Source organism: Erinaceus europaeus, chromosome 1 (assembly GCF_950295315.1).
Source record: "Erinaceus europaeus chromosome 1, mEriEur2.1, whole genome shotgun sequence".
Classification (NCBI taxonomy): domain Eukaryota; kingdom Metazoa; phylum Chordata; class Mammalia; order Eulipotyphla; family Erinaceidae; genus Erinaceus; species Erinaceus europaeus.
In genome coordinates, this window is record NC_080162.1 from 103,232,414 (window position 1) to 103,255,020 (window position 22,607).

Below are 22,607 nucleotides of genomic sequence, written 5' to 3' on the forward strand. Positions count from 1 at the left end.
TTATAGTGCAGAGAGATATTGAGAGGGATGGGGAATGTAGAGAGGAAGCTTCATCCCCCTGCAGGTGGGGATCTGGGGCTTGAACCTGGGTCTTTATGCATGGTAACCCTAGTCCCACATTTAGTAAATATTAACTGAGCTGAGGAGTAAACAATGTCCATGTTGCTCCTGTGCCTAGAAGTAGAGGCAAGCTCAGGGATTTGTTTACTTCACCACATTTGCCTCAAAAAATGAACATTGAGCACATGGCACACTAGCGCAAGGACTGGTGCAAGGATCCTGGTTCCAGTTACCGGCTCTCCACCTGCAGGGGAGTCACTTCACTGGCAGTGAAGCATGTCCGCAGGTGTCTCTCTTTTCCCTCCCTGTCTTCCCCTCCTCTCTCGATTTCTCTCTGTCTTATCCAACAACAAAACAGCAATGACAACAATAACAAAAACAAGGGCAACAAAAATGGGAAAAAATGGCCTCCAGGAGCAGTGGATTCATAGTGCAAGCACCAAGCCCCAGTGATAACCCTGGAGAAACCAAAAAAAAAAAAAAAAAAAAGGATACTTCTATGGGGGAGAGGGTTCAGGCCTAAAACATGATGGCAGAGGAGGACCTAGTAGGGGTTAAACTTTTCTGTAGAAAATTGAGAAATGTTATGCATGTACCAACTATTGTATTTTACTGTTGACTGTAAACCATTAATCCCTCAATAAAGAAATATCAATAACTAAAAAAAAAGATGAACACTGTCTCCAAGGACTATGAGGTGGTGACCCAGAAGCAAGCTCTGGAAACAAGAGCCTTACCCAAAGACCCATTTCCCCCTCTTCAGTGGCTGAAAATGCATTTTAGGTAATTTCCACCCCAGCATCAGGGTCCAGGTTCAAAAAACACTGATACAAAATTAGGACTTTTCATTAATTATTAGCAGGAAAAAAAACCAACCAAACAGCTATGTGTCTGTTTTTATTTTACAAATCTAAATTTTGGACTTCCTGATTTAATAACAAATGCTTAATAATCATAGTTTTCGGGACTTATGTTGATTGAGTGCTAAACTAAATTTTACACATATACTACCTCCTTTAATTCTCACACGACCAGTTGAACTAGGAACTATTATGTCCCTAATTCACACTTGAAGCAATTGAGGTTTAGATAAGGAAACTCATGAGACACAATATCTTTGAAGAGGCGAGCTGGAGTTTGAACCCAAGCAATTAAATGTTAGACCAAGGCAGTTGTATTCTGCAACCTCTCTCTGAGGGAGAGGCTTTCCTGAGATTTCTTATTCGTCTGTAGATAAGTTACTCAAAAGACAAATCATTAATGATTAAGAGTTTATTTTCAGGTTAAGCCCTTACTTTGCTTGTTGGTCTCATTCTGGACACAATGCATCTCTTGTCCTGCTAGTCTCTCTGGTGTATCTTTCCCTTCCTAAGAGCCCTAGAAAGAGGTTTTGGATACATCTTTGGAAACAATATCCACCACCTGAAAAATAGTTCAACATGCCTGTATGAGTTTTCCCCTCCCCCTCCTCAGACTAGACTTTAAATGAGTTATCTCCCAGGTAAAACACACTGGAACCTTCTTCTTGGATGACTTTTAAAAAATTACAGTTAAGGGAGTCAGGCAGTAGTGCAGCGTGTTTAGCGCACGTGGCACAAAGCACAAGGACCGGCATAAGGATCCCAGTTCGAGGGCCTGGCTCCCCACCTGTAGGGGAGTCACTTCACAGGTGAAGCAGATCTGCAGGTGTCTATCTTTCTCTCCTTCTCTCTGTCTCCCTCTCCTCTCTCCATTTCTCTCTGTCCTATCAAACAACAACATCAATAATAACTACAACAATAAAACAACAAGGGCAACAAAAGGGAATAAATAAATATTTAAAAAATTTTAATTACAATTAACAGGATAAACAGAACTGGTTCACAGCTCTGTCTTTTCTAATTCACTGGCTTGTGTGGCATTGGGCAAATAAATTAACTCCTGTGAGTTTCAGTTTCTTCAGATTAAGTTGGAGACAGTAAAAATACCTCCCCACAGGATTAAATTAGTGCTAATTTAATTACCAATTAAAGCAATAAGTAAATTAAATAAATTGTATTCAAAGGGCTTAGAAAAGAGAGCTTAGTAAGTAGCTATCATGGGTCTTACTTTGGTCTATAGCTGATCATTTTAGTCTCTTAGTAATGCATCACTTTACAATAGTCTTCTTATGTAATTGCAGCATTACATTCTAATTTTAAATTTACAGAGCTAGAAGATATTACACTGTGTTTTAAACTCTTAGCAATACCTAAAGTTACTAACGGAACTGTCAGAAGTCACAGATGAAACCAGCAAAAACTGTTTCAGAAGGAGAAGTGGTAAATGGACTTCCTTTCCTCTTGACTTGAATTGTGGGGAAGACACTGCTGCTTATGTTGAGGCAATCTTTAAGGGTGGGGGTTGAAATAGGCCTAGAGTGACAAGTGTCCAGCCAGGGCTGGTTTCCCAGAGAAGAACTATTAGGGCTGGAGTTGGCTAGATGGTGTCAGGACTAGTGAAGGGGGAGGGGGGAGCGGAGGCATGGTATTGCATACTAAGGAAAGGAATGTCTCAGCAGGTGACAGCTGCCAAAGAAGATAACCTGTATCACATGGTTATCTTTACTCTTCAGAATAATGAGTTCTGAAGATAGTCTTTCCTGGGACACCAGCTTTCTACTCCATTTGTAGAAAGGTGTTAAAAATTTTCTAGCTTCTTATGTTTCAGTTACAGTGTCAATTTTCCTAGAGCTTTTTTTTTTTTTTTTTTCTCTTTCAAGACAAGACAATCTGTAAGTCTGATGTGCAACACAAGGTAGTGGTGCCCAGGTAACTGGAAAGTCAGCTCAGTTTTTTACTAACCAATAATCAACAACAACAATAACAACAACTGTCCAATGAAGGGCCATAACCCTGGGGTTTATGTACTGGGATTTGACTTGACCTAAGGATCTAATGTTAAATAACTACAGAAATGAATGAAATTCATATTCTATGAAAAAAATTCACATGTTGTTTCTTGAATTGGAGTTCTTGATAAAACTGGGCATCAGAGAATTTAAACTAACATTTTCCACTAGTGCTACAGCTTTCTCTTAAGACAACAGAATATAACCACATACTGCAATACTTAATATCAGTATAGAAAACTAAGCGTGAAGAAGCCTTTCTTTTTTTTTTTTTAACAATTTGATATTGTTCTAATTCTCAATTGTTGTCAATCATAGATTAGTTAGATTCCTACCTTATGCTCAGATCTGCTTGAAAAGTTTCTGATTCTGAATTTATTTCAATGGCTTCAGAGTTTTCATAATAGTTTGGTTTCAAACACTGCCAACTTTTTTCTCACCCAAATGCAGAAATCTATGAGGAACTAAATACTTTTTTTTTTTTCCCCCTTACCAGAGCACTCCTTAGTTTGGTTTATAGTGGTGCGGGGACATTGAACTTGGGACCTTGGAGCCTCAGGCATGAGAATTTCTTTGCATAATCATTATGCTATCTCCCCTGCCTGCAAAATAAAATTGTAAATCATCTCTGAAGGACCCTACTATAGTATGACTATGCTGAGATTATTTTTGTTTCTATATGTTTTTCAAGCATGAATAAATGGGATTCCTTACAGATCTGGATTTCCCTATACCATTAAGACAGTGGAAACATGTTTGTGTTGGACTTCCTTGGGTAGAATGAGCAGACTGCCAGAATTATATGCTTGGATCTAACTTAATTATATGGATCCTTAAGAGTTGTGAAACTTCTTTGGTCTAGGTCAGAGTCAGAAATGTGGGTGGACTTTGAAAACTGGAAATAGTAAGAAAATTAATTCTCCCCTAGACTCTCTGGAATAGGACACTGTCATACTAATTTACCTTGAGCATGTGAGACCTTTCCTGAACTCCTTACCAAGCAAACTGTAAGGCAGTAAATTTGAGTTGTTTTAAGGTACTTACTAAGTTTGTGGTAATTCATTATAGCACCAGTAAAAAACCAACACAACACTGGACAGCAATATAAGGTAGACACTGCATGTATTGTGGTCATTCACAGATGGGGAAGTGTGTAGACAGCAAGTTCTTGTTCAGTGTCACTCACTTGTGAATGAAGGAGCCAGAAATTAAATTCAGGGCACCCATCTTCTTAATCTATGATGCAATACTACCTTCCAAGATTTTTGTGGGGAAGAGGACAGATGTAAGCTTCCAGCAAAAACTCAGTGATAAAGATGAGCTACACAGCTGGAGAGTAAAGAGCTTGGTTGGCTCAAAGGGAAGTTAAAAGCTCAGCATTAGGGGGCCAGGTGGTAGCTCAGTGGGTTAGGCACACATGGTGCAAAGCACAAGGATTGCGCAAAGATCCCAGTTCCAGCTGGCGGCTCCCCACCTGCAGGGGGGTTGCCTCACAAGCAGTGAAGCATGTCTGCAGGTCTACCTTTCTCTCCCCCCTCTGTCTCCCACCCTTTCGATTTCTCTGTCCTATCCAACAACAGCAATGGCAATAATAACATTAACAACAATAACAAGGGTAATAACAAGGGCAACAAAATGGGAAAAAATGGCCTCCAGGAGCCATTTTAGTGCAGGGCACTGAGCCCTAGAAATAACCCTGGAGGCAAAAAACAAAAACAAAACAAAACACAACTTAGCATTAATGGAGCACAGAAAACAGCTGTCCCTCAAGAATAGATATGTACTCTCTTTATGATTAATCATACTCAGTTTCTGCCCTATTGTTATTAGCATAATTTTAACCAGAGCCCTGTTTAACTCTGGCTCGTGATGGTGAGAAGTGAACCTGGACCTTGGACCCTCAGGCATGAAAGTCTTTTTGCATAATCACTATGCTCTCTCTCCAAACCCTCTGTTTCTGCTTTCATTGTGACAAATTGGTTTTGCCTTTCACAAACATGAAATTAAATAGTACCTTTGCCCAAGTCACCTCTTTCCATCTTAGTGATCTGCAGTCTTCTCAGAAGCTTTCATCATTACTCATCCAAGTTTCAACAATTTGGAGCACTTAGGTCCAGGAACTTTGCCATGAAATTACAAATTACCCCAATATTCTCTTACATCTTTGCTATTAGTATCTTAATTTTCACTTCTAAACTGACCGATCCCTGTGATTTCTATCCCTGAAGGCAGGGATATAAATCCATTCACAGTGAACACTAATTGGTTCATTCTTTTTTTTCTTTTCTTTTTAAAAAATATTTATTCCCTTTTGTTTCCCTGTCTGTTCTTATTGTTGTTGTTATTGCTGTTGTTGTTGTTGGATAGGACAGAGAGAAATGGAGAGAGGAGGGGGAAAACTGAGAAGGGGAGAGAAAGACACCTGCAGACCTGCTTCACCACCTGTGAAGCGACGCCCCTGCAGGTGGGGAGCTGGGGTTCCAACTGGGATCCTTCCGTTGGTCCTTGCGCTTTGTGCCACGTGCGCTTAACCCGCTGCGCTACCGCCAGACTCCCTAATCGGTTTATTCTTAAAATAAAATCTCATTACCAAACACAATTCTATGTTTGTTGAGCTCACTTTTTCAGTTTGCTCTTTTCCAGGCTTCCTATTTACAAATGAATTTGTAGCTTTTATTACAGATTGAGGGGGATTATTTGTTGACTTTCCCCTTTATCAGGGCATTCTCACCAGGAGCAAAGGATCCAACACTTATGAAACAAGTCTATGTTAAAGCTAGTCAAGGTACTAGACAACAACTAGGGGCAAGAAACTGGGAGAATCTAGTTGGAGGGATGGATGTCTTGCAGACACCTAGACAGTTGTCATGGAGAGATGAGAGTTTGAACCTAGGGGATCTGAGGGTGGGGAGGTGGTACACCTGGTTGAGCACACGTTACAATGCACAAGGATCCAGGTTCAAACCCATGGTCCCAATTTGCAGGGGGAAGCTTCACAAGGGAAGCAGTTCTGCAGGTGTCTCTTTCCATCGTTATCGCCTCCTCTTTCAATTCCTGTCTATGCAATAAATAATAAAAGAAAAAACAAAGGAAAAAAAGAGGTTGAATCTACGTGTCAACAACTGTACTGTACTGTAAACCATAAACACTCTACCCCACAATAAAGTGTATATAGAGAGGGGTCTGGCGGTAGTGCAGCGGGTTAAGCACATATGGTGCGAAGAGCAAAGACCAGCGTAAGGATCCTGGTTCGAGCCCCCATCTCCCCACCTGAAGGGGGGGTCGCTTCGCAAGCGGTGAGGCAGGTCTGCAGGTGTCTATCTTTCTCTTCCCCTCTCTGTCTTCCCCTCCTCTCTCCATTTCTCTCTGTCCTGCCCAGCAACAACAGCAATAACAACAATCACAATAGCAATGGCAACGAAATGGAGAAAATGGCCTTCAGGAGCAGTGGATTCTTAGTGCAGGCACTGAACCCCAGCGAAAACCCTGGAGGCAAACAAGAGGCATATATACACACATATATATCGCATATTATAAAGTATATATGTATATAGAATATATATACACACTTTGCAGTGGGGTGGAGTGTTTAATATAAATATGGAGAAAGAGAGACAGAGACTAGGGGCTGGGTGGTGGCACACCTGTTACAGTGCACAAGGATCGGCTTCGAGCTTCCAGTCCCCACCTGCAAGGGAAAAGCTTTGCGAGTGGAGAAGCAGTGCTGCAGGTGTCTCTGTCTCTCTCCCTCTCTATCACCCTCTTCCCTCTCTAATTCTGGCTGTCTTTATCCAGAAGTGAAGATAATAATAAAAAAAAACTTGAGAGAGAGAGAGAGGGAGAGGGAGGGGGAGGGGAGGGGGGAGGGAGAGGGGAGGAGGAAGGGGAGGGGGAGAGAGACACTGAGAGAGAGTAGGAGGCCCCCCTGCGGGCCTTGTCCTGGGGCAGGTGACCCGGCTGAGCGCGCGCCTCTGCGGCAGCTTCCCATCTCCTTCCGCCCCGCCCCGCCCCGCCCCGCCCCTTGGCGCTCGCGCTGTCCGTCGCTCGTCACCGTGTCCCCTCGGCGGCTCTGCGCCTCGCGGGAGCCTCCGCTTCCAGCAAAGATGGCGGAGAGCGAGGAGGCTCCTGGTACAGTCCCCGAGCATGAGAGGATCTTGCAGGAGATTGAAAGCACCGACACCGCCTGCGTGGGGCCCACTCTCCGGTAAGGTTCTCATCCCTCCGGGGGTGGAGACCACGCGTTGCCGCCCCCCGCCGGCCGCTGGTCAAGAGCAGAGCAGGGCGGGGCGTCCTCGGCCGGCCGCGCGCGCGGAGCCGCCCGACAGGTGTTACGCGTGTGGGCGGGCGGGGGCGCTGTGTGGCTGTGCGGCTGTGAGGCTGTGCGGCTGCGAGGCGGCTGCGAGGCGGCGGGTTGGGACCTGGCTTGAGGCCGCGAGTCAGTCTGGGCTGCGCGGGCGGGCGCAGTGGGGAGGCTGCACTTGTCGGCGCCGCCCGCTGCAGCCTTGGGAACTGTCACCGCGCAGCCGTTGGGTGTGGCTCCCGGCGCCTCTGACCTCAGAACCGCGGCGGGACCCGGCCGGGCCTTGGTCCCCAGAGTCTCTTCGCGGCTGGTGTGGCGGGAGCCCCGGACGGGCGGGCCCTCGAGGGGGCGAAGGTTAACTGCGGGCTGCCGGGCAGCTGCGGTGCCCAGTCGCGCGCAGCCTAGAAATCCTGTTTCGCTGGTCGGCTGCGGGCGTGGGAGAATGGAAATTGTGTGGATGACACAGTCACCATTATCCTCCTCCACCATCTATCCGCCGCTCCATCCATCCCTCCTGGGGTCTGAGTGGGTGCAGAGACACTCAGGAAGGGAGCAAGGGAACGTGGCTGGGATAAAGAGTTGATGCTTAGGAACGCTTCGAAGACAGGGGCATCATTTTTACCTGTTTGTAAACTTTTCATTCATTTTGCTTTGAACCCCGCCCCCCCTTTTATTTCACCCTTTGAAAATAATACAGCTCTCCCAGGACTTTGATGAGCTTACTCTGGATTAATCCAGTGTTGGAAGTGCATTTAATAACCATAACCTTACCTAACCCAACCCTACCTTAAATGTATTCAGAACACTTACAGTAGCCTATATTTGTACAAAATTATCTAACACAAAACCTTTTTTTTTTGCCTCCAGGGTTATTGCTGGGGCTCCATACAAATCCACTGCTCCTGGAGGCTATTTTTTTAAAAGTTTATTTATTTATTTAAAAAAGGAGACATTAAGAAAACCATAGGATAGGAGGGTACAACTACACACAGTCCCACCACCAGATCTTCGTATCCCATCCCCTCTCCTGATAGCTTTCCTATTCTTTATCCCTATGGGAGCATGGACCCAGGATCATTGTGGGATGCAGAAGGTGGAAGGTCTGGCTTCTGTAATCGCTTCCCTGCTGAACATGGGTGTTTGTTTGAACATGGGTGTTGACTGGCCGATCCATATTCCCAGTCTGCCCTGAAGGCTATTTTTTCCCCTTTTATTGTCCTTGTTGTTGTGTTATTATTATTGTTGTTATTGCTGTCATTGTTGTTGGATAAGACAGAGAAATAGAGTAGGGAAGACAGAGGGGGAGAGAAAGATACCTGCAGACCTGATTCACCGCCTGGGGCTTGAACCGGGATCCTTCCAGCGGTCCTTGGGCTTTGTGCCACTTGCGCTTACCCGCTGCGCTACCGCTCCGTCTCCACAAAGTCTATTTTATTCTTTATTTATGTTGAATATTTCATGTAATTTGTTGCAAACTATACTGAACATGAAAAGCAAAGTTGTATGAGTTTACAGCACTAATATACACTGGGCCTGAAGAAGGTTTGAAACGCAACTAAAAGTAATTGCTGGAGGATGGGAATGCTACAGAGTTAGTATCTTCATTACACGTAAACTATCAGGTTGCTAGTCACACTGATCTGATGACTGGGAGTTGCAACTTGCTGTCACTGGCTAACATTATAAGAGACTATACTATGAAAGAAAAGTAAAGAAAGAATAAAGGGCTGGGGAGATAGCATAATGGGTATGTTAAAGACTCATGCCTGAGGCTCTGAGAATAAAGTACTGTGGTTCTACTAAGGACATACAGCTTTCCAGACAACTAACGTCAAAAAAGCTATGTTAAATCATTCTGTGCTAGGGACCATCTGTACTAAGTAATGAGTATTCCCGAATGAATACCTGCTGCCCTAGTGATACTATAGGTACTTTAGTTACCATTGACTATTAAGTTTACATACTCTTGGAAAGAATAAATGGCTCTTACATATGTGTTTTGTTTGTTTAAGTTTGTGTGTGTGTGTGTTTAATTGCCATCAAATTGTCGCTTGGGGATCTCTACCCTGTGGCTGGTTGGTCAGTCAGTCAGTTTGTCTCTTGAATAGAGATAGAAATTTATAAGGAAGGTGGAGATAAAGAGGGGGAGAGAGAGAGAGAAATAGAGTGGGGGGGTGCAGCACTGCAGTGCTGGTAAAGTTCCCCCCCCCCCCCCCCCCCCCGCAGGTGGAGACTGGATTTTGAAACCTGATCCTTGAGCAAGATATGACCTGTTGTACTCAACTGGCTATGCCACCACTAGGTGTCATCTTTTCCAGTGATGATTTTTTTCCCTTCCAGGGTTATTACTGGGGCTTGGTGCCAGTACTATGAATCCACTGTTCCTGGTGGTCATTTATTTTCCCTTTTATTGGATAGGACAGAGAGAAATTGAGAAGAGTGGGGGAGGTAGAGGGGAGGAGGGACAGAGAGACACCTGCTGACCTGTTTCACCACCTGAGAAGTCATCCCCCTGCAATGGGGATTCAGGGGTCCTGGGATTCTTTTGTGGGTCCTTGAGCTCTGTACTATGTGTGCTTAACCTGGTGTGTCAACACCTGGCCTGCCTCCTGTGATGATTTTGAAGTTATGATACACTTAGGGAATTTGAGACTTGCTGTGTATTTTCTTCTGGTTGCACTCAGAAATGAAGTTTTAGGGAGTTGGGCAGTAGCGCAGCTGGTTGAGTTGGGCAGTAGTGCAGCAGGTTGAATTGGGCTGCAGCACAACGGGTTAAGCACAGGTGGTGCAAAGTGCAAGGACCAGCATAAGGATCCCGATTCGAGCCCCCAACTCCCCACCTGTAGTGGAATCACTTCACAGGCAGTGAAGCAGGTCTGCAGGTGTCTATCTTCCTCTCCCCCTCTCTGTCTTCCCCTCCTCTCTCCATTTCTCTCTGTCCTATCTCTGACTCATACAACGACGACATCAATAATAGCAACAATAAAAAAAAAAGAAATGCAGTTTTGCAGATTGATAGATATAGTATAAAGTTCAAATTAAAATGTAAAATTTTATTTGACTTAAAAATCCTAAGATCTAGGATTTTGTTTTGCCTTTGTCCTACCACTGAGGAAGTGTGCAGCCATGGGCAAAAACCATTTACCTTTGATCACTTTATTTGTAAACTGAGGGTAGGTGTTTAGATGCCCAAAACACCCAAGATGTATGGACCTTGTCTCTTTGTCTACCTACTTTTGTATCCCCCAATGCCAAGCTTATGATAGGCACTAATCGTTTAGTCCCGTACATTGCCTGTTATATGACCTGCATAAATAGCGTATTTTCTTAACTTTCCAGTACATTTATTTCTTTTCATAAAACTCTGTGCCTTTGATAATGAAAGTAGAAAAGATGAAAAGAAAGTTTTGTTAATCTCACGGCATGGTGAAGCTGAAAGAGTACAGCGTGTGATGTAGTTATGAGAATGGTCTGTTCACAAGACCAGTATTGGTTGCAGAGGAGATACTGCTTCATATTAGGGAAATATGCTTTTTCAGTATCCTTGAAAAATATTAAATAAAAAGAAAAAGTGAAATATATTGAAACATTTCTTTGCTGCTCACAAGTAGAATATAAATATCTTCAATGATATCACTTTGTCCTCTGTTGTGGACAGTTGTAGCATCTAACTTTCCTGAAACCCACACTCTTTTAACAAACTTCAATGACTCATACTTGTCTTATATATACATGCTGTCTCTCATAAACAGACTTTTAAAAATAATGAACCCCTAGCTGCTTATTCTGAAATATATGTGTAACAGAAGTTGCCATTTTGACCATTGAAAAATTTTTTAAAACTGTTTAATTTTTTAAATTTATTTATTATTGGAAGATAGAGACAGAGAGAAACTGAGGGCGGAGGTGGAGATAAAGAGGGAGAAATACAGAGAGACATCTGAAGCCCTGCTTCACCACTTGTGAAGCTTTCCCCCTGCAAGTGGGGACCAGGGGCTTGAACCTGGGTCCTTGCGCACTGTATGTGTGCACTTAACCAGGTGCGCCACTGCCTGGCCCCATTTTGACCATTTTTAAACGTATACTTCAGTGGCACTTATTACATTTACTACATTGTCCAACTGTTATTTCCCAAAAACTTTTCATCACTCCAAATAGAAACTGTATTTCTCATCTTTATTAAACTTTATCTCCTCTGTCAGCAGACATTCAACTTTAATTTGGACAGTGTTTTTTTTTTTTTTAAATATTTATTTTATTTATTTATTCCCTTTTGTTGCCCTTGTTGTTTTATTGTTGTAGTTATTAATGTTGTTGTCGTTGTTGGATAGGACAGAGAGAAATGGAGAGAGGAGGGGAAGACAGAGAGGAGGAGAGAAAGATAGACACCTGCAGACCTGCTTCACCGCCTGTGAAGCGACTCCCCTGCAGGTGAGGAGCCGGGGTTCGAACCGGGATCCTTATGCCGGTCCTTGTGCTTTGCGCCACCTGCGCTTAACCCGCTGCGCTACAGCCCGACTCCCTTGGACAGTGTTTTATAGGCAGATTCATTTTTTTTTCTTTATTGGGGGGATTAATGGTTCACAGTCAGCAGTAAAATGCAATAGCTTGTACATGTATAATATTTCTCAGTTTTCCAAATAATAATTCAACCCCCTCTAGGTTCTCCTCAGTCACCATGTTTCAGGACCTGAACCCCCCCCCCCCCCATCCTACTTCAGACAGAGTCTTTTATTTGGTGCAATACACTAAGCCCAATCCAACTTTTGCTTTCTGTTTTCTTGTTTTTCAACAACTTCTTCTCCTTCTCCTTCTCCTTCTCCTTCTCCTTCTCCTTCTCCTTCTCCTTCTCCTTCTCCTTCTTCTTAGTGATTTAATAATGGTCGACAAGATTGTGGGATAAGAGGAGTGCAATTCATACAACTCCCACCACCAGAGTGCACAGACAGATTCTTTTCACATATTCAGACCCAGAAGGCACTGCTAGCAGTCTTTTAAACAGAGGTCAAGCTACTCCTGTTTTCCCTAAGTTTCACTGACTGAAATGCTAATATTGATTTATAAAATTATAAAACAACAGGGGTAGGGAGTCGGGCGATAGTGCAGCGGGTTAAGCGCAGGTGACGCTAAGTGCAAGGACCGGTGTAAGGATCCCAGTTCAAGTCCCCAGCTCCCCACCTGCAGGGGAGTCGCTTCACTCTCCCCCTCTCTGTTTTCCCCTCCTCTCTCCATATCTCTCTGTCCTATTCAACAATGATGACATCAATAACAATAATAACTACAGCAACAATGGAGACAATAAGGGCAACAAAAAGGAAATAAATAAATAAGCATTTAAAACAAACAAACAAACAAACAAAAAACCCAGAGGTATAATTCCATACCTTTCCCACCACCAGAGTTCTGTGTCCCTATTTCCTCTATTGGAAACTGCGTTAGTTCTCTCAAGATCAGAGATACGGGTTGACTAATATATATACTCATTTTTTCTGTGGTTCTACTTTCTCTTCGTTTCTAAGTCACACCTACTACTTCTGAGTGCCCTCCCCATTTTTTTTTCTTTCCCTCCAGGTCCTGATGGATTTGGAATTCAGATCCCTTTGGTCATCTTCTCCTAATATTTACCCCTCTGGGAGTATGGACCAAAATTATTTACTTATTTATTTTACTTACTGTTGGATAGAGACAAAGAGAAATTGAAAGGAGGGGGAGATTGAGAGACAATGAGACAGAGACACCTGCGGCACTGCTTCACCACTTGTGAAGCTTTCCCCCTACAGGTGGGGATCAGGGGCTTGAAACTGGGTTCTTGCACATGTAATGTGTGAGCTTAACAAGGTGTGCCACTTCCTGGTCCCCTAAAATTTCTTATGAGGTGCAGAAGGTAGAAGGTGTGATTTCTATAATTGCTTCTCTGCTGGACATGGATGTTGGTAGGTCGACCTATATCCCCAGCCTGTTTCTATCTTTCTTTCTTTTCTCTGTCCCTTTCTTTCTTTCTTTCTTTCTTTCTTTCTTTCTTTCTTTCTTTCTTTTTTTCTTTCTTTCTTTCTTCCTCCCTCCCTCCCTCCCTCCCTCCCTCTCTTTCTTCCTTTCTTTCTTTCTTTCTTTCTTTCTTTCTTTCTTTCTTTCTTTCTTTCTTTCTTTCTTTCTTTCTTTTTGCCTCCAGGGTTATCACTGGGGCTCAGTGCCTGCACTACGAATCCACTGCTACTAGAGGCCATTTTTTCACATTTGTTGTTGTTGTTGCCCTTGTTGCTCTTGTTGTTGCTATCATTGTTGTTATTAATGATGTTGTTGTTGGATAAGACAGAGAGAAATTGAGAGGGGGGAGACAGAGAGGGGGAAGAAAGGTATCACTTGTGAAGTGACCCCCCTGCAGTTGGGGAGCCAGGGGCTCAAACCAGGATCCTTACCAGGTCCTTGTACTTCATGCCATGTGCTTAACCTGCTGTGCTACTGCCTGCCCTCCCCCCTTATTTTTCCCTAGTGGGGTAGGGTTCTGGAAAGATGAGGTTCTGGGACACATTGGTGAGGTCATCTGCCCAGGGAGTTCAGGATGAAATCATAGTAGTATCTACAACTTGTGGGCTAAAAGGAGATAAGATATAAAGCAGGAAAAAATGTTTAATGAACAGGAACCAAAAAGTAGGATTAGAGCACATAGGAATAGGGATTTTAGGGTGAAACGAAGCTATGAAGTCTAATTTAGGTATGTTCCTAGGGGCCTATGACTATGGCAATTTTTGCCATAAACTTGCTAGCTAACGTGGAGGCCATTTAAGAAATATTGTCTGGGAAGGTGGTGTCAGAGTTGAGAACAGGACTAGAAAGCTAGATCAAGACAGATAATAGCTCCTAAATTTGAAGAAAATATATAAATGCAAATAACTACCACATAGATCTGACCCAGGGCCTATATATATTCATATTTAGCCCAGGAGTCTGTAAAAGCTCTGAATCCCTGTCAGTTTGTGTTCACAGCCCATGGTCACAGATGGGAACATTCTAGGTTGTACTCATTTCAGGGCCAGTTTTTCTTGAGTGGCAGAGTAGGATAACCCAGACTTCCTTTAGAGAGTGGGACAGTCCTTTGCATTGGTATTGCATAGTGAGGATATGATCCTGAAGAAGTCCCTAAGAAAGGTTATAGTGAAGGGCGGGGGTGGATAGCATAATGGTTATGCAAACAGACTGTCATGCCTGAGGCTCCAAAGTCCCAGGTTCAATCCCCCACACCACCATAAACCAGAGCTGAGCAGTGCTCTGGGGGAGAGAGAGAGAGATATAGAGAGAGATATTATAGTGCCATTCCTGATGGAAGAGACCAGTCATGGTGGAGAGAGGGTCTATTAGATGTCTCAGAATCTCTGAAGGTATCCAAGGATCCCCTGACTAGGGCTACAGGTGATGAGATGGCCTGGCAGTGACCAAAAAGGCCATGTTTGGTGAGCCAGTCTCTTGCTCTTTTCCAGCTTTTGTAGTCTCTCTCTCTCTCCCTCTCTCTCTCTTCTTTGTCTTCTCTCTCTCTCTTTTTTTTTTTTTTCACCTGAAAAGCCTGTTATGTATGTCTCCCAGTTGTTAAAGCATTGAGCATCGCATGTTGTATCCGGACCAGTGTTAGGTTTATGGGGCCTGGCTCAAGTCAGGGAAGACATACACTGAGGATCTTAGTGGGGTCTAAATTAACCTTGAGTTTTACATGTTTGGTAATTCTGATAAAGGTTGTCATAGGGACAATAATTGTCCTTTAGTTGGTATTTATATTTGCCAGTATATAGCTTGCCCAATTGTATATAGTGTTTCTTCTAAAGATTATCCAAGGGTGACAATAATGCTGATGTCAGATGAGACTAAGAGATATGTCTTACTTTCATTTGGTGTAATTAGTTGAGTGGATAGAGTGATTGAGGGAAGTGAAATAGGGGCTATGAGAGGAGGGTGCCTAAGCCTAAGTAATGAGTATTTGTTTAGAAAATTTATGGTGCCTTCTTTAGGCCTCTCTGCTAGATTGCTGAGCTATGTAGTTCTAAATCTAATCACAGAGGACTATTAGCCACTTTTACTTTGAGGTATATAGTTGTCCCTAACTTGTGGATATGTGTATACACATACCCAGTCCCCTAGGCCTTAGGATCTGTAACTTTGTTAGAGAAAGTACCCGCTGAAGTGGAACCAGGTAGTCTCATGTGTTAGGAAAAGTCTCACCAGATTATTGGAGTTGGAAGGTTGACATCTCCGGCTTGGTGTCTCTGGATACTATCTGAAGCAAAAAGGCAGTGGCAGCATAACGTGGCATGGTGGCAGTGGTTGCACTGATTTAGTTGAATTCAGCAGAGGCAGTATAACAGGGTAAGAGGTCAAGGCGAGAGACATCAAGAAATACAAGCAAAATTCCAGAAGTTCCAGGACTGGGAGAAATAGGGATTTTAAAGAGAATGGGGAAGGTTCCTTGTAGTCTTAGGATTTGAAAAGGTAATAGATAATTATTATTATTATTATAACCAAGTTAGTTGGAGACTTGTTTTTCTTTGAAAAATCCCATGGTTGGGGTTTACCTTACTATATTTGACTTCACCATGCTTTATGTCATCTAGTGATATCTACTAACAGCAATACATTACATAGTGACAGGACCTAATGATCCTGATCTATCTGGTCTAAGGTTGTAGGTAACTTAGTATTAAAATAACAACAAAGGAAACAACTTGCATTTAGAAGTGTTGGAGACCTAGGGCTCAAGTCTATTCATATTTAGCACATGAGCTAGCTAAAGGTTTGACAGTTCTGTTGTTTTTTTTTTTTTAAATAGCCAACTCTTTTTAAAATAATATTTTATTTATTAATGAGAGGGATAGGAGGAGAGAGAACAAACTAGATATCATTCTGGTACGTGTGCTGTCGGGGATCGAACTGAGCATACTTGAAAGTCCAACACTTTATCCACTGCGCCAAGTCCCAGACCACAAAAGAACCAGCTCTTGACTTTATTAGTTTATCTGTGTTTTCTGTCATTTGTTTTCCCCAACCCCTTGTTTCTTGTTACCAGAGCTCTGGTTTATGGTGGTGCAGGGGATTGAATTTGGGACTTTAGAACCTTAGGCATGAAAGTCTCTTTGCATGATCATTATGCTGTCTACCCCACCCCATTTGTTTCTTTTGTATCTAACATTTATTATTTCTTTTCTTCTGCCTGTTTTGGGTGTCTGCTCTCCCTTTTCATTCATGTTTTATGGTGAAAGATTAGACTATTGATTGTAGCTCTTACCTTTAAGTACAGGCCTTTGCAGATACACATTTCTAAGTACTACTTTAGCTCCATATGTTAGTTTTGATGTATTTCTATTTGCATTCATCTCAATCCCCTTGTCACCACCTGCGGGGGGCGGGGGGGAGCTTCCTGAGTGGTGAAGTTGAGCTGCAGGTGTCTCTGTGTTTCTCTCCTTCTCTGTCTCCCCTCCCTTCTCAACTCTGCCCAATAATAAGTAAAATTAAAAAATTTAAACAATTTTTATGATTTAAAAAACATTAATTTTTATGAAAGGAAAGGGAAGAGAGAGACAGCAGAGAAAGAGATACCAGAGCATCATTCAACTGTAGCGTATCTGGTGCTTGGGATGTAACTTGGGACCTCACACATGTACTTCTAGTGCTCTACTGTTGTGCTCTCTTCCTGGCCCACTCTCTGATTACTTCCTCTCTCATTTTTTAGAACTTTGTTACTTTATTTCTATGTGTCTGAATTTCTCAGATGTCCTCTTGTTACTAATTTTTGATTTTGTGCCATTGTGGTTAGAGATCATGCTTTGCGTGACTTCATTGCTTTCAAATTTATTGAGACAGCTCAGCCTAAAATCTGTCCTACATTTGAGAAGAGTGTATATTTATGTTCTTATGGAGTTATCTCTATTTGCATATCTTCCTTCTTTCAGTCACATCAGCTGTTGATTTCATCTAATAAGTTTTTAATTTTTGTCAATGACTTTTTAAAATAAACATTTTTTTTATTATTTATTGGATAGAGACAAATCAAGAGGGAAGGGTCATTGGTTTTTCACTTTGTTTTATTTATTTATTTAAATTTATTTTCCCTTTTGCCCTTGTTTTTTATTGTTGTTGTAGTTATTATTATTGTTGTTATTGGTGTCGTCGTTGTTAAATAGGACAGAGAGAAATGGAGAGAGGAGGGGAAGACAGAGACGGGGAGAGAAAGACAGACACCTGCAGACTTGCTTCACCACCTGTTAAGCGGGGCTTGAGCCGGGATCCTTCCACTGGTCCTTGTGCTTCGCGCCATGTGCGCTTAACTTGCTGTGCTACTGCCTGACTCCCCACTTGGTTCTTTTTTAAAAGTATTTTCTGTTGTCATCGTGCCTTGTTTTACTTCTGCGAGTCTGGTTATTTCTAACTCTATAGCCATAGTACTTGGAAGTCGTTGTTAAATACAATACCCAGTGTCACTCACAGGACCTGCTTCTTTTTCTATGTATGGCCCATATTCCTCTGTTTCTTTGCTTGTCTCATGTGTAATTGAAAACTAGAATATTTAGGTAATACTTTGTAGCATCTGTATGCTCTGGAACTTGTTCTTTTTAAAAATTTTTTTTAAACTATTTATTTTTATATTACAGAATTACATGCCAACAGGGGTTTGAATCCACACCATTCCCACAACCAGAGTTCTGAATCTTCACTTTTCCCACTGCAATCCACCACAGTTCCCTTAAGGTTGTAGACATGGGCCAACTATCATCTCTACAACACTATCTGTCTACCTCTATACATAATTGCCCCTTCTTGTTCTGATTCAATCCTCTCTTCCCCTCCAAGCCACTCATTACATCATAGCTACCTTCATATGTCCCTCTCCTTTTCCTTCTCTCTCTCTGGGGGCTGATGGAGCTGGAGTTCAGAGGCCTTTTATATTCATCCTATCACTTTTCCCCCCGCTGGGAGTGTGGATCAAGGTTGTTTTTTGGGGTCCTTGTTCTTTGTATTGTTACATTTAATAATCTGCCTGAACTGTTTTAATCAAGTGTATTTCCTCCTGGCATGAGCCCTCTGCTCCAACTCTACAGAGGGTGGACTCTTGCATTAACACACTCTGAAATGACAGTGGTTTTAACAGACATCCTTTCCCTATTTGCTCTGTTAAGCACTCTGCCTTTGTTGCTATCACACTTTGTTGCTGACTGACTAGTCTTTTCAAAAATAACTTGGGGGCGTGCATTGTTTTTTAGTCTGCTTCAGTTAAACTTGGTTGCCTTTGCAGTTTGTTTATTTTTCATAAGTGATTTGTCAAGGGAACATTTCCCACTGACTTCAGTTAAGAGTGACTGAAACAGAATAGGGAAAAGGACTTTGTTATAATTGTGGACTCAACTCAACTTAGCCTCAGCCAGGGTGGTCTTTGGAGCTTTAATGGCATCACATAAGAGGTGTTACAACTCAGGCAAAGAATCAGAGCTTTTATTCTCACTTCTAAAGTACTTTCATTTTGGGGTATCCTAGATTATTAGTGTTTTGGGGGCATAACTTTCCAGGCATTACTATGTGGAATGCTTCTTGCTTCCAGGTCTCTAAAGAAGAGCAGATTGTGAAGTAACTCCCTTGCAGGTGGAGAGCTGGGGGCTGGAACCAGGATCCTTCCGCTGGTCCTTGCACTTTGTGCCACCTGCGCTTAACCTGCTGCGCTACCGCCAACTCCCCCTATTTTTTTTCAGTCAGCTAATTTCATCCTTTCAACATTCAACACATATTTAGTAATAAACACCTCCAATAAAGAAATAAAAAAAAAATTTTTTTTTTTAAAAGAGCAGGACCAGGAGATGAGGGTACCACCATGTAGTAGGGATCTACTACATGCCTGAGCAACTAGAGCAGCTCTAACTAGACTGTGTCTGATAAATTAAAAAAAAGAAAAATGCATTGGAGACATAACTTTTTCAAGCTTAATGATTTTTTTTTTCTTATGGATTAAATTCCCCAGTCTTCTCATTCTTGGTCTTCTACATTATTTTTTTAATAGGATAAATATACACAACAAAATTTACCATTTTATGTTTTGAAGTATGATTTTGTGTCATTAATTATATTCACATATTGTTCTGTAACTGTCAACTATCTACAAAGCTCTTTTATCTTCTCAAAATGAAACTGTTCTCTAAACACACATTATTGGTCATATGCTTCTTCTTCTTTTTTTTTTTTTTTTTTTTTGCCTCCAGGGTAATTATTGGAGCTCTGTGTCTATACTACAAATCTACTGCTCCTGGTGGTCATTTTTTCCACCTTTCTTTCTTGTTATTGTTGATGTCATTGTTATTGGATAGGACTGAGGGAAATTGAGAGAGGGGGAGAGAAAGATACCTGCAGACTGCTTGAACGTTTATAAAGTGACCCCCCTGCAGCTGGGGAACAGGGAATCCAACCAGGATCCTTATGCAGAACCTAGTGCATCACACCATGTCTGCTTCACGTGTTGTGCCACCTCCTGGTCTGGTCATATGGTTATTCTTTGCTTAAATTTTATTAACAGTCTAGGTTTCAATAGTTTGAAATATTGCTAGGCTCTTAATGTCCAAATAAATCTCTGATATCAGTCAAGATCCTGAAGTTTTTGATATTTGTTTTCTTCCATGTATTTTTACTAGCTTTAGGTCTAATATCCAAGCCTTGCTATTTAAAAAACAAAAATATTTTTTAAATTATTGATTTAATAGTAGTTCCAAGACTTTTTTGCTTTATTTTGTTTTTGGGTATTGGGTTTTACACAATTTCACTCTCCCATGCCCAAAATTCTCATTTTTTAAATTAGTGATTTAGTATTGATATGTAAAATTATGAGACAGCAGGGAAATGATTCTATATTGTTTCCATCACAAGAGATCTGAGTCCCCCTTCCCTCCATTGGAAACTGGAGTAGCCCTTCCAAGGTCACAGACATGGTTCAACTATTATTTCTGTAACTGTCAATATTTGTATATATTTGTCCATTTCTTCCACAGTCCTGCCTTTTCCTCTTCTCCAGGTCAAACCTACATCCACTGCCACTTCTGAGTGTCCTTCTTTTTAACTCTTCTCTCTCCAGGCCCTGGTGGAATTGGAGTTTAGAGTCCTCTGATCATCTTCCCCTAACACTTCTCCCCCTCAGGGAGTATGTATCAAAATTCTTTATGGGGTGCAGAAGGTGGGAGTTCTGGTTTCTGTAATTGCTTCTCTGCTGGACATGGGTGTTGACAGGTTGATCCATACCTGTAGCCTGTTTCTGTCTTTCCCTGGTTGGGTAGTGCTCTGCAGAGGTGAGATTCTGAGATACATTGATGAGGTCTTCTTCCCAGGGAAGTCAGATGGAATCATAGTAGCATTTGCAACTTGGTTCCTTCATTCACAAATAAATATAATATTTGATATGCATTGTATTCCTAGTTTATAAGGGTCACTACTTTAAAAAATTATTAGTGATTTAATATCAACTTGCAAATGGGCCACTGCTTTCTACTCTGAAAGTTATCTTTCAATAGTTTTGAAGGTTTTACCAAGATTCCCTGTGGATTAACCTGACAGAACCATGAAACTGTGTTACTGGAGAGTTGTACTTCATGGGTTGCTTAAGCTCAGGTACCTCTCTTTACTCCCAGATGTAAAACCAAAGTGGAAATATATAAGGGGTCTGACAGTGGCAAATTTGGTTGAGTGCACACACAACCAACTGGCAATATACACTTACCCTTGCTGCTTCATTGCCTGAGTATCTGCCCTCCTACAGATACATGTTTTGTTTTGATTTGGTTTCAAGCAACATGCAAATAAGTTATTATTGATAAATGGTAGCAATGAATGAGAATTTGACTTCAGGAGTTTCAGAAATGGTGTCATAGCAGAATTATCTAAAACAATTTGTATTCTCCAAAAACAACTGTATAAAGGAGAGAGAAGGGGAGGGGAGAGGAGGAAAAAGATAAGACCCCATTCAGTGTACAGTTAGGGTTTGGCGTGAAACGCACACATACATACTTTTGGAGGTAGTGAGAACAGTGGTTACTAGGGGGCAGAGTAAGGGCACAGAGCCCCTCATTACTGTCACTATAGTCACTGCAGACCCAGTAGGGACAGGAGAGAGAGATTGTGGGCTCTCAAGGTTAGGAAACTTCCTCAAGAGGCTGTAGTGTTAAACTGCCCAAAAGTACTCAGCTCTGGGACAGAAAGTAAAGCATCTTAAAACTGGCCATGGACTACTGAAATAGTCTGGCCAAGTCTTCTCTTTATCTCCCCCTTCCCTCTTGATTTCCCTCTATCCAATAAATAGATAAAGATATAATGAAGATAAAGATATAAACAAATAACAACACTTATAAACTAGGAAGTCAGTGTATATTATATTACATTATATTATATTATATTATATTATATTATATTATATTATATTATATTATATTATATTAATTATATTATATTATATTATATTATATTATATTATTGAATGGAGGAACCAGTAAGATATCACACTGCTTCACAGACAGTAGTAAAAACCCCTGTAGGGATTTGGGAATGCTGAAGTAGATTTATAAACTGGCACTTAACTGATCAGTACCTGAAGGGCAGTAATCAAAATGTTGTATATTAACATGGGCAAAATAACTTGCTTTGCTGTCAGTTTTCTATAGTTTATAGAGTTATAAAATAGTCCAGCAATGAAAGGCACGGATAGCTAAAAGGACATATTAAAAAAAGTTTATGCATTGCAAAATAAAATAAAATAAAATAAAATAAAATAGCAGACAATTCAGTAAAAACAGTCCCACCAGAAAATGAGTAGAATCCAAAGGACATGCAGACACTAATTAGAAGGGGCATGAGACCTCATATGTTCATAGCTGCATTATTCACAGTAGCCAGAGTGAAAGCAACCTAAATGTCCATCAATAGATGACTGGCTAAAGAAGTTATGGTATATATACTCCATGAAATACTACTCTGCAGTGAAAAAGACGATATTGTGTCCTTTGGGACAAAATGGATGGAACCGGAGGTGATTGTGCTTATTAAAAAAAAGTGAAGAGATGAAAGACAACTATGATCAGATGATTTCACTCATATGTGTAGTTTAGAGAACATACATGAAATTGCAAAACAAAGAAAAAAATCCAGAAGCAAACAAATGTTTCTAAAACTGTGAGAACTGTGGTGGTTATCTTTGGGAAGTGGGAGGGTGAGGACACAGAACTTTGGTGGTGAGTGTGATGTGGAGTTATATCATATAATTTTATAATTGTGTAAACCACTATTGATTATAAATAAAAATGAGAAAAAATGGGCAGAAAATTTTCATTTCTCTTAAGACAGATGGCCCATAAAAAATGCTCATTATCATTTTCT

The 22,607-nt window shown here is 41.5% G+C and overlaps 1 protein-coding gene across 4 annotated transcripts in view; it reads left to right on the plus strand.

The window, feature by feature from the left end:
- Positions 1-22,607, plus strand: part of EXOC6 (exocyst complex component 6) — a 208,150-nt gene that overhangs the window by 9,520 nt on the left and 176,023 nt on the right. Inside the window, exon 1 of one of the 4 annotated variants that reach the window (XM_007516792.3) lies at positions 6,943-7,133. The exons of the other annotated variants lie outside the window; for them this stretch is intronic. Coding sequence (XP_007516854.1) covers positions 7,033-7,133 — 101 coding nt within the window. The 5' untranslated portion in view covers positions 6,943-7,032. Of the gene's footprint in view, positions 1-6,942; positions 7,134-22,607 lie in introns of those variants that run through there. 4 annotated transcript variants of the gene reach the window in all.